Source organism: Hemibagrus wyckioides, linkage group LG06, assembly GCF_019097595.1.
Source record: "Hemibagrus wyckioides isolate EC202008001 linkage group LG06, SWU_Hwy_1.0, whole genome shotgun sequence".
Classification (NCBI taxonomy): Eukaryota; Metazoa; Chordata; class Actinopteri; order Siluriformes; family Bagridae; genus Hemibagrus; species Hemibagrus wyckioides.
The window spans coordinates 21,087,016-21,100,051 of record NC_080715.1 but is presented as its reverse complement, the minus strand read 5'-3'; the positions used below and the strand labels follow the sequence as shown (position 1 = coordinate 21,100,051).

The following is a 13,036-nucleotide window of genomic DNA, read 5'->3' as shown; positions in this document are numbered from 1 at the left end:
GCAATGTTGTGTCAGAACATCACTGTAAATCTTCTTCTTTCGGCTTTTCCCTTCAGGGGTCGCCACAGCGAATCATCTCTCTCCACCTATCCCGCTCATCTCCATCCTCAACACTTGCATCCACTAGCTTCATATCCTCATTTATTCCATCCATATACCTCCTCTTTGGCCTTCCTCTTTGCCTCCTTCCTGGCAGCTCCATGTCCAACATTCTCCTACCAATATACTCACTCTCCCTCCTCTGTCCAAACCATCTTAATCTGGCCTCCCTAACTCTGTCCCCCAAACGTCCAACATGCGCTGTCCCTCTGATGTACTCGTTCCTAATCCTGTCCAACCTTGTCACTCCCAAAGAGAACCTCAACATCTTCAGCTCTGCTACCTCCAGCTCTGACTCCTGTCTCTTCTTCAGTGACACTGCGTCTAAACCATACAGCATGGCCGGTCTCACCACTGTCTTGTACACCTTCCCCTTGATTCTTGCTGAAATTTTTCTATCAAACAGAACTCCCGACACCTTTCTCCACCCATTCCAACCTGCCTGCACTCGCTTCTTCACCTCTTCACCCTGTAATCTTACTGTTCCACTTCCCTCCCTTTCATTCACACACATGTACTCAGTCTTACTACGACTGACTTTCATTCCTCTTCTCTCCAGCGCAAACCTCCACCTCTCCAGGTTTTCCTCCACCTGCTCCCTGCTCTCACTACAGATCACAATGTCATCTGCAAACATCATTGTCCAAGGAGTCTGACCTCCTCTGACAACTGGTCCATCACCATAGCAAACAGGAAGGGGCTCAGAGCCGAGCCCTGATGCAGTCCCACCTCCACTTTGAACTCCTCTGTCTGCCCTACAGCACACCTCACCACTGTCCTGCTCCTCTCATACATGTCCTGCACCACTCTGACGTACACTATATTGCCAAAAGTATTCGCTCACCCATCCAAATAATCAGAATCAGGTGTTCCAATCACTTCCATGGCCACAGGTGTATAAAATCAAGCACCTAGGCATGCAGACTGTTTTTACAAACATTTGTGAAAGAATGGGTCGCTCTCAGGAGCTCAGTGAATTCCAGCGTGGAACTGTGATAGTATGCCACCTGTGCAACAAATCCAGTCGTGAAATTTCCTCGCTCCTAAATATTCCACAGTCAACTGTCAGCTGTATTATAAGAACGTGGAAGTGTTTGGGAACGACAGCAACTCAGCCACGAAGTGGTAGGCCACGTAAACTGATGGAGCGGGGTCAGCGGATGCTGAGGCACATAGTGCGAAGAGGTCGCCAACTTTCTGCAGAGTCAATCGCTACAGACCTCCAAACTTCATGTGGCCTTCAGATTAGCTCAAGAACAGTGCACAGAGAGCTTCATGGAATGGGTTTCCATGGCCGAGCAGCTGCATCCAAGCCATACATCACCAAGTGCAATGCAAAGCGTCGGATGCAGTGGTGTAAAGCACGCCGCCACTGGACTCTAGAGCAGTGGAGACGCGTTCTCTGGAGTGACGAATCGCGCTTCTCCATCTGGCAATCTGATGGACGAGTCTGGGTTTGGCGGTTGCCAGGAGAACGGTACTTGTCTTACTGCATTGTGCCAAGTGTAAAGTTTGGTGGAGGGGGGATTATGGTGTGGGGTTGTTTTTCAGGAGCTGGGCTTGGCCCCTTAGTTCCAGTGAAAGGAACTCTGAATGATTCAGCATACCAAGACATTTTGGACAATTCCATGCTCCCAACTTTGTGGGAACAGTTTGGAGCTGGCCCCTTCCTCTTCTAACATGACTGTGCACCAGTGCACAAAGCAAGGTCCATAAAGACATGGATGACAGAGTCTGGTGTGGATGAACTTGACTGGCCTGCACAGAGTCCTGACCTCAACCCGATAGAACACCTTTGGGATGAATTAGAGTGGAGACTGAGAGCCAGGCCTTCTCGTCCAACATCAGTGTGTGACCTCACAAATGCGCTTCTGGAAGAATGGTCAAAAATTCCCATAAACACACTCCTAAACCTTGTGGACAGCCTTCCCAGAAGAGTTGAAGCTGTTATAGCTGCAAAGGGTGGACCGACGTCATACTGAACCCTATGGATTAGGAATGGGATGTCACTTAAGTTCATATGCGAGTCAAGGCAGGTGAGCGAATACTTTTGGCAATATAGTGTACTTCTCTGCTACTTCTGACTTCCTCATTCAGTACCACAGCTCTTCTCTTGGCACCCTGTCATACGCTTTCTCCAAGTCTACAAACACACAGTGCAACTCTCTCTGACCATCCCTATACTTCTCCATCAAAATGCTCAGAGCAAAAATTGCATCTGTTGTGCTCTTTGTGGGCATGAAGCCATACTGCTGCTCACAAATTTCCACTACCTTCCTTAACCTAGCTTCCACTACTCTTTCCCATAGCTTCATTGTATGGCTCATCAACTTTATCCCCCTATAGTTGCTGCAACTCTGCACGTCACCCTTATTCTTAAAGATCGGCACTAATACACTTCTTCTCCATTCCTCAGGCATCTTCTCACTCTCTTAAACCCTGTTAAACAAACTAGCTAAAAATTCCACTGCTGCCTCTCCTAGACACTTCCAGACCTCCACCGGGATGTCGTCAGGACCAACTGCCTTTCCACTTTTCATCCTCTTCAAAGTCTTCCTGACTTCATCCTTTCTAATCTTATCTACTTTCTGTTCCACAGAGTTCACCTCTTCTACTCTTTTTTTCCCTCTCATTTTCCTCATTCATCAGCTCTTCAAAGTACTCCTTCCATCTCCTCTGTACACTCTCCTCACTTGTGAGCACCTTTCCATCTCTATCCTTAATAACTCTAACTTGCTGCACATCCTTCCCATCTCGATCCCTCTGCCTAGCTAACCTGTACAAGTCCTTCTCTCCGTCTCTAGTGTCTAACCTAGTGTACAACTCATCATATGCCTTCTGCTTGGCCTTAGACACCTCCCTCTTTACTCTGCGCTGTAACTCCTTGTATTCCTGTCTATTCTCTTCAGTCCTGTCCATGTCCCACTTCTTCTTGGCTAACCTCTTCCTCTGAATACTATCCTGAACTTCCTCATTCCACCACCAAGTCTCCTTATCTTCTTTCCTCCTTCCAGATGACACACCCTGCACCTTTCTTCCTGTCTCCCTGATCACTTCTGCTGTAGTTTCCCAGTCATCTGGCAGCACTACCTGACCACCCAGAGCCTGCCTCAACGTCTGTCTAAATTCCTCAAAACATTCCTCCTTTTTCAGCTTCCACCACTTGGTTTTCTTCTCTATCTCTGACCTCTTCTTACAGACCATCAAAGTCATCCTACACACCACCATCCTATGTTGTCTGGCTACACTCTCTCCCACTACCACTTTACAGTCACTAATCTCTTTCAGATTGCCTCTTCTACATAGGATGTAGTCTACCTGTGTGCTCCTACCTCCACTCTTGTGTGCTCTCCACCCTCTTCTGAAAATAAGTGCTAACCACCGCCATGTTCATCCTCTTAGCAAAGTCCACTACCATCTGTCCTTCAAGGTTCCTTTCCTTAACTCCAAACTTGCCCATCACCTCCTCATCACCTGTGTTCCCCTCACCAACATGTCCATTAAAATCTGCTCCTATCACCACTCTCTCACCCATGGGAATATTCTCTATCACCTCATCTAATTCACTCCAGAATCTCTCTTTCTCCTCTAACTCACAACCTACCTGTGGGGCATAATTACTAACAACATTCAACATCACCCCTTCAACCTCTAACTTCAGACTCCTCACCCTGTCCGACACTCTCTTCACCTCCAGAACATTCCTCACAAACTCCTCCTTCAGGACCACACCTACCCCGTTTCTCTAACTATCCACACCATAATAAAACGGCTTGAATCCTGCTCCTATACTACGAGCCTTGCTACCCTTCCACCTGGTCTCCTGTACACACAGTACACCTTCCTTCCTCCATCATATCAGCCAGCTCTCTACCTTTCCCTGTCATAGTACCAACATTGAGTTCCTATTCTCAGTCCCACACTTTTACCTTTCCTCTTCTCTCTCTGTCTGCACACTCTCCTCCCTCATCTACTTCTTCGACCAACAGTAGCCCAATTTCCACCGCCGCCCTGTAGGTCAACGGCACCGATGGCGGTCGTTGTTAACCCGGGCCTCGACCGATCCGGTATGAAATTCAGAGTACTGACTATTCGCATGGTTAAATTTGGCAATGTTTTACACCGGATGCCCTTGGGACCGGCAGAGAAGTCACTAGACTGTGACCCCATGGCTAGATTATTAGAATCACTGTAAATATATTCCTGTAAATAAATTAGAATTTCTGTAAATACATTTGAATTACTGTAAATAAATTCCTGTAAATAAATTATCATTATTCCTAACTGGCTGCTGTTTGCTTTCATTCAATATCATATTTTTTGATATGTCTGCATTTATGACTCAACTTCTGCTGCTGTGGATGAACACACATGGATAGCTTAAAAATCTGCACTTCCTATCAACAGTTTATGCCCAAATCTCACCATTGCTTCAGTTGATGATCTCATATGAATATAATGTAGACTTGAATTAAAAAACTTCTGCTGTAATCATGAAAACTGAGTTCATCCTGAGAATATACTCGTACTGAATATCCTTTTAAACATACGTAGAACTGCTGGAGTTTATATTATACAATTGTATGTTTCATTATATATCAAACGTTCACTTGCTGCCTAATATATCCCACCCACTAACAGGTCCCATGATGATGAGATAATCAGGGTTATTCATTTCACCTGGCAGTGGTCATAATGTTATGGCTGCTCAGTGTATGTATCTATACATATGTACATATATAATTTAAGATGAGTAGACAAGTGAAAATGGTTTTTGATCTGGTTAACTTTAAATAAAAAGGTGAAATTATTATACTACAGTTAAGAGTACATGGTTGATGAGTGCTGATTGTTTTGTTGAGGTCTAGAGCTGAGCTACACTGACAAGCTGCTCCACAAATATAGAGGATCAAAGTTCCTCAATTTTGTTTGTGGGAAAGTTCGATATTTCATGTGTGTTTATGTACATCATCATAACGTCAGTGTTTGCAAACCTAACGTAAACGCACAGGTTTAAAGTGTTCCCGACTGTCACATGCGCTTCAGTGGACATGTGTACATAGTACTGAATAACAGGGGTGAAGATTTGAGTATTATGTTTAAAATATATGTAAGCAGGGAGAAATTAATCATTTTTGCAACCTCGGGAAACTTAAAGTCAATAGTAAAACCATAAGAATAAAAAAAGAATTCTCCTCAAGACTCCAAGAAGGGTTGGGCCTGCTTGCATGCACCAGATGTAAGAGAGAAAAGAAAGAAAGAACACCCACAGCATGCACTGCAACCAAACCAATCTTATACGCACAGTGCCAACAGTCTGATACACACCACACAGCTTGTGCCACCCCACAGGGATCACCTACACCAGAGGAGGCGAAGCGTCGATGCAGGCCCAGCCCTGTACAAAACCACAATACACTACAAGTAATTTGAGGAGAGGAATCACAGATAATCAAAGTAATATAATATTTAATACAAGTCAATGAAAAATAAACACAGGACATACGACTAAATAGATAAACAGTGGCTGGTCTGCCCTTTAGTGAAAGTCCAGTGCAGTAAACCAGCTACCAAGTCTCGGTGCTCAATCTCATGACCAAACTCCGAATACATAGAAAATACAGTTATTCAACGATCATAGACAGCTGTCAGCCCCTCAGAGGTACTGCAACAGTAAATACTTTCTGCCCCTCTTTCCCACCATGTGTGGAAACACCATCAAATAATCACCCTGCATGAAAAGGTGTAAGAGGGAGAAAAGGCTGCACATTAAGCATACCTTCGGTAACAAACCAAACTCCTCACGCATCAGCGCAACCACTACTTATACCTTCTTGCTCGTTTGACTAGTTACCCACAACTGAAGCTAATTACACCAGCTATCCCCCTCCCACACCAGTGACCCTGGACCCCTTCACGAGGCTAATTAGAGGTAAGCAGTGGTAGACTCAAGCACAACTTCCCTCAGGCTTAGCAGGGTAAATGATACACTCTGAAATATAGTTTTGCAGATCACTTTTATAATTGAATATCAGGGTAACAGCTAGAAACAGATGCATTTAAGCACTTAGTATCATCAGCATTTGTTTCACCCCTGTGGACTTTTGACATAAATACACAGATACCTTCATTCACACAAACAATTAGCATACTTGCTACTTGCTACAACACTGATCAGAGTTCAGTGGCTGGTATATCTGGTAGTTGACTACCAAATCTTGAGCAACTGAACTTTTCATACATAGATTAAAATTCTTTTCATAGATTTTACTTTTTTCATTCTTCTTTGGTATTAGAAAAAAACTGTTTTGCTTTGGTATTTACATTTCTTATTAGCTATTTAGTAGCAGATTTCAAATATATTCATTCATTCATTGTCTCCCGCTTATCCGTAGCCGGGTCGTGGGGGCAGCAGTCTAAGCAGGGATGCCCAGACTTCCTTCTCCCTAGCCACTTCCTCCAGCTCTTCCAGGTGAATTCCAAGGCGTTCCCAGGTCAGCCGAGAGACATAGTCCCTCCAGCGTGTCCTGGGTCTTCCCCGGGGTCTCTTCCCGGTTGGGCATGCCCGGAACACCTCCCCTGGGAGACGTCCAGGAGGCATCCGAAACAGATGCCCAAGCCACCTCAACTGGCCCCTTTCGATGTAGAGGAGCAGCAGCTCTACTCCGAGCTCCTCCCGGGTGACGGAGCTCCTTACCCTATCTCTAAGGGAACGCCCTGCCACCTTATGAAGAAAACTAATTTCGGCCGCCTGTATCCGGGATCTTGTCCTTTCGGTCATGACCCAAAGCTCATGACCATAAGTAAGAGTAGGAACGTAGATTGACTGGTAAATTGAGAGCTTCGCCTTTCGGCTCAGCTCCTTCTTCACCACAACAGACCAGTATGTAGACCGCATTGCTGCTGCTGCTGCACCAATCCGTCTGTCAATCTCACGCTCCATCCTTCTCTCACTTGTAAACAAAACCCCGAGATACTTAAACTCCTCCACTTGAGGAAGGAACACCCCTCCAACCTGGAGGGGACAAACCACCTTTTTCCGGTCGAGAACCATGGCCACGGATTTGGAGGTGCTGATCCTCATCCCAGCCGCTTCGCACTCGGCTGCAAACTGCCCGAGCACATGCTGTAAGTCCTGGCTCCCTCCACCACCTGGCTGCGCCTAGAAATTCTGTCCATAAAAATAATGAACAGAACCGGTGACAAAGGACAACCCTGCCGAAGTCCAACATGCACTGGGAACAGATCTGAATTACAGCCGGCAATGCGAACCAAGCTCCTGCTCCGGTCATACAGAGACCGAACAGCCCTTAACAGAGGGCCACGGACCCCATACTCCCAGAGCACCTCCCACAGGATGCCACGAGGGAGTCGGTCGAATGCCTTCTCCAAGTCCACAAAACACATGTGGACTGATTGGGCAAACTCCCATGAACCCTCAAGCACCCTGTGAAGGGTATAGAGCTGGTCCAGTGTCCCACGACTAGGACGAAACCCGCATTGTTCCTCCTGAATCCGTGGTTCGACTAAAGGACGGACTCTCCTCTCCAGTACCCTGGAATAGACTTTCCCTGGGAGGCTGAGGAGTGTGATCTCCCTATAGTTGGAACACACCCTCCGATCCCCCTTCTTAAAAAGAGGGACCACCACCCCGGTCGCCCAGTCCAGAGGCACTGTCCCTGACTGCCACGCTATGTTGCAGAGACGTGTCAGCCAAGACAGCCCCACAACATCCAGAGACTTAAGGTACTCAGGGTGAATCTCATCCACTCCTGGCGCCTTGCCACCAAGGAGCTGCTGGACTACCTCAGTGACTTCAGCTTGGGTAATGGATGAATCTACCTCTGAGTCCTCAGCCTCTGCTTCCTCTACGGAAGTTGTGTCAGTAGGATTGAGGAGATCCTCGAAGTATTCCTTCCACCTTCCGACAATATCCCCAGTCAAGGTCAGCAACTCTCCACCAGCACCATACACAGTGCTGGCAGAGAGCTGCTTATCCCTTCTGAGGCGCCGGACGGTCTGCCAGAATTTCCCCGAGGCCGACCGATAGTCCTTCTCCATGGCCTCCCCGAACTCCTCCCAGACCCAAGTTTTTGCTTCCACAACCACCCGGGCTGCAGCTCGCTTGGCCTGCCGGTACTCATCAGCTGCCTCCGGAGTCCCACGAGCCAACCAGGCTCGATAGGACTCTTTCTTCAGCTTGACAGCATCCCTTACTTCCAGTGTCCACCACTGGGTTCGGGGATTGCCGCCACGACAGGCACCAGAGACCTTACGGCCACAGCTCCTGGTAGCTGCGTCAACAATGAAGAAGGAGAACATGGTCCACTCAGACTCAATGTCCCCAACCTCCCTCGGAATCTTGTCGAAACTCTCCCGGAGGTGGGAGTTGAAGACCTCCCTAACAGAGGGTTCAGCCAGATGTTCCCAACAGACCCCCACAATACGTTTGGGTCTGCCAAGTCTGTCCGGCATCCTCCTCTGCAAGCGGATCCAACTCACCACCAGTTTGTGATCAGTTGACAGCTCAGCCCCTCTCTTCACCCTAGTGTCCAAGACATATGGCCGAAGGTCAGATGACACGACCACAAAGTCGATCATCGACCTCCGGCCTAAGGTGTCCTGGTACCACGTGTACTGATGGGCACCCTTATGCTTGAACATGGTGTTCGTTATGGACAGACTGTGACTAGCACAGAAGTCCAATAACAGAACACCACTTGAGTTCAGATCAGGGGGGCCGTTCCTCCCAATCACACCCCTCCAGGTAACACTGTCGTTACCCACATGGGCGTTGAAGTCCCCCAGTATAACTATGGAGTCCCCAGTCGGGGCACCTTCCAGCACCCCTCGTAGGGTCTCCAAGAAGGTTGGGTACTCCACACTGCTGTTCGGCCCGTAAGCCGAAACAACAGTGAGGCCCCTATCCCCCACCCGAAGGTGCAGGGAAACCACCCTCTCATTTACTGGGGAAAACTCCAACACATGGCGGCTGAGCTCGGGGGCTATAAGCAAGCCCACCCCAGCCCGCCGCCTCTCACCATGAGGTACTCCAGAGTAGTAGAGGGTCCAACCTCTCTCAAGGAGTTGGGTTCCAGAGCCCAGGCTGTGCGTGGAGGCGAGCTTGACTATCTCTAGCCGGTACCGCTCAGCCTCCCCCACCAGCTCAGGCTCCTTCCCCCCAGTGAAGTGACATTCCATGTCCCAAGAGCCAGATTCTTTAACCAGGGATTGGGTCGTCCAGGGGTTGGTAACGGTCCATGCTTTCTTTTTCTTCATAAGGGGGATTTGAACCACTCTTAGTCTGACGCGTCACCTAGGACCCGTTTGCCTTGGGAGACCCTACCAGGGGCACTTGGCCCCTGACAACATGGCTCCTAGGCTCATTCGGGTACTCAAACCCCTCCACCACAATAAGGTGGCGGTTCAGGGAGGGGTCAAATATATTCAATTGCTGCAAATTTTCACCACCTTTATGTATTTGACTGGTTATTGGTCAGTGTTGTGGTAAATGTGATGACTGATTGCTTGAAAGGAGACAACTGTATTTTGGTTTCAAGTCAACAGACATAAAATAAATGCTTATGATGACTTTCAGCTGAAATGTGTCTCTTTCCTCATCAACCATAAAACTGACCTGCAAAACTCTATTAAAGGGTACCTTCTTCAATGTATAGTTCATTGGAGCAAAGTTTAACAACTTTGAACCACTTTTTGAACAACTAGAAGACAGTTTCTCTCTGTGTAGGCAACATGCTCATACACTGCATCAATCTAACATTTGTTTTATGTATGTTTTCCTACTGCAGAGAGAATCATGTCAGCCCACAGTGGACAACATGCAAGACCTCAAGCTGAACTAGTGATAGTACAAGCTTTAGCTTCCAGATTCTCGAACATCATGTCCAAGTCTATCCCATATCTTCACATAAGTCTTGATTCAGTGGCCCATTCCTCTTGTTCATCCAGGGCAAGTAAGCCCTGATACATAATATTTATTCATTCCACCATGGATTATCCATCATATGGACACATGCTGTTTTTTCCAGGTTTCATTACTTATTTCTGAGTATATTGAACAGGTATTAGATCAGTTCAAACTGTTTTAACACGGAATATGTACATGACATTTGTGTGCCTTTGTTTACAATTGGCCTTATTCATTTAATAATTTATCATAAGCACTTGTTGACAGTAAAATCTATGCCAACCAACTGTAATGCATTATGTGTTTTTTTACCATTTTACCCTGACATTCTGGCAACCATTGCTGCCTCACATCGGGTCTCTGACTTGTTTATTTTTCTAAGTTGACCATTATTTGATTTTTATTTTTCATGAACATTTGAGGGTTTTTTTCTCTGTTCCAAGAGACAAGCTATAGAACACTCCACTGCATGCTCCCTCTCAGGCCTGGGGAGAATTGACAAAGAGACACAAAGGTGAGATTTTCAGATAGCAAGATCTCTCATAGTTTATTCAGAATTATGAGCATACAATCACAACTTCACATGCAAGTGGTGTTCCAGTTGTACCAATATGTGGAGGGTTCTGATTGGCCATGGACTCGAGACATTTTTTTCTAATCTAATGCTCAGCATGAACTTATAGAGAGACCTTATTAGGAGAGGTAGAAAGAGAAGAACAGGATGTATTTTCTGTTTGCAACTGAGAAGAAATTATGACTAATTTCTGGTTTGAAACGTTAAAAAGGGTAAATTAAAATAACCCAACAAGAGTCATAAATTTCTGAGATAAAAAATATAGTATTAAATGATTCAGTGTAAGCAAAAAAGAAAGTTAGAATATTTTAAAATATTCTAACTATTTTGCTTACACTAATAATAATAATCCATGGTGGAATGAATAAATATTATGTATCAGGGTTTGCTTGCCCTGGTTGAACAAGAGGAATGGGTCACTGAATCAAGACTTATGTGAAGACATGGGATAAACTTGGACCTGATGTTAAATACAGTCAATAAAATATCTTTTATGCAGATGATATCCTGCTATATATTACTAAACCCCATGTGAGTCTGCCAGTTATTGTGGATACTATTGATGTCTTTCGTATGTTTTCAGGGTTTAAAGATGTGTAAATAAGATGTAAATAAAAGTGAGCTAATGCCCACTGAACTAAAAGATTTGTCTTCCATACAATCTCCAATTCTCCAATTCCAAGTTTCAATGGAAAAATATACTTACTCCTCCTTCCCATTCCATCATCCATCCATTAGTATCGTCTTCCTTCTCATTGGTTGTTTCCTGTACAAATGTCATATCTGTGTGTTTTAATTTAATTAGTTCTTATAGTTCTATTTGTTTTCTTGCATCCCTTCCTCCCTGTATATTTAAGGAAGTGATGTTAAAAATCAGTCATGAATAAAAATAAATAAATAAATGATTAGCATTTTTCTACAAGGTTTGTTTTATACACTCTCTCCATCTTCACACAGCAGATCTTGTCTTGTTCTGGTTACAAACTTTTTTAATCTAAATATTTCCTGGTGAGTAAAGTCCTTGTCTTTTATGATGGCTGTAGCTGAGTCCACTAAGTTTTGTTTATTGGGGAAGTGCTGATGTACTTGGATTCCTTTCATGTTTTTGAACAAATCGTTTAATCTCTTTTGCTTTATATCCACCTATTTGTTTATCATTGTTTTGTTCATCCTCATCACTTTCTGTTTCTGCATTTATGTCTCGGTCACTGCTAGATTCCATTTCTGCTTCCTGATTAGTTTTTCTTTTTCTATTTCAACTATTCCTTTCTTTCTTGACTGAGGAACACTGTTCCCTGCTTTAGATTTTCTTTCTGACCTGACCAGAGTACAATCAGCATCATCTGTGATCATGTTTTCTGGACCTGAACACTCATCATTACTTTGACTGTTAGTTGGTTGCGTGCTCTGTTTGGTGTTCTCATTCACATTAACTTGCTTTTTTTTTCTCCATCTGATTTGTTTTCTGCTCAGTGTTTTTTCCTCCTTCTTGACCCCCTGTTACTTTCTTTTTCTTTGATTTCTTCCTGTCTGCTTGTTTGTGCACTGTTTTCTCCGCTGTCCTGCTTTTTATCTATTACTTGTTCCCTTTCTTTGTGTCACTCCTGACCACAGCCAAAACACTTTAGGTTTCCCGAAGTTGCAAAAATGATTAATTTCTCTCTGCTTACATTTATTTTAAACATAATACTAAAATCTTCATCCCTGTTGTTCAGTACTATGTACACATGTCCACTGAAGCGTTTACATTAGGTTTGCAAACGCTATGACGTTATGATGATGTACATAAACACACACGAAATATCGAACTTTCCCACAAACAAAATTCTATGGAACATTGATCCTCTATATTTGTGGAGCAGCTTGTCAGTGTAGCTCAGCTCTAGGCCTCAACAAAACAATCAGCACTCATCAACCATGCACTCTTAACTGTAGTATAATAATTTCCCCTTTTATTTAAATTTAACCAGATCAAAAACCATTTTCATTTGTCTACTCAGCTTAAATTATGTATGTACATATGCAGTGGTGGGCCGTGCATTTCACACCTAGGCCTTCACTGGCCTTCACCAAATCGATTTCTTTTCCTCTGTCAGCCGTTGTGAGTTAAAATATATATATTTCATTTAATTTGTGCGGTTGGCTGCCTCTGACTACTCCAATTATCCAATCAAAGGACAGGAAATTGCTGACATAATCGTATGCCTGCTAGATGGCCACAGTAACGCCAACTCGAAATCTGATTGGTTAATGGAACAGTTTCATTGCCACTTATTTTAAGCTATGGGCGCCTGCACTATTGATTCTGAAGGCCTTAAGGCAGATTTCTTTCACCCTGGCAACACATGATGTCAGCCACTGGCTGAAATATGGTTGGATAAATACTCTTATCATAAATATACACTACTGGACGCAGCGCAACCAAGAGAAAAGCT

The 13,036-nt window shown here is 44.8% G+C and overlaps 1 protein-coding gene across 1 annotated transcript; it reads left to right on the top strand.

The window, feature by feature from the left end:
- The first annotated feature begins 7,792 nt into the window (after positions 1-7,792).
- LOC131353799 (uncharacterized) lies at positions 7,793-8,622 on the top strand. Its single transcript, XM_058390873.1, has 2 exons — positions 7,793-7,845; positions 7,989-8,622. The coding sequence occupies exons 1-2, from the start codon at positions 7,793-7,795 to the stop codon at positions 8,620-8,622; spliced, it is 687 nt and encodes a 228-aa protein (XP_058246856.1).
- Positions 8,623-13,036: the final 4,414 nt, after the last annotated feature.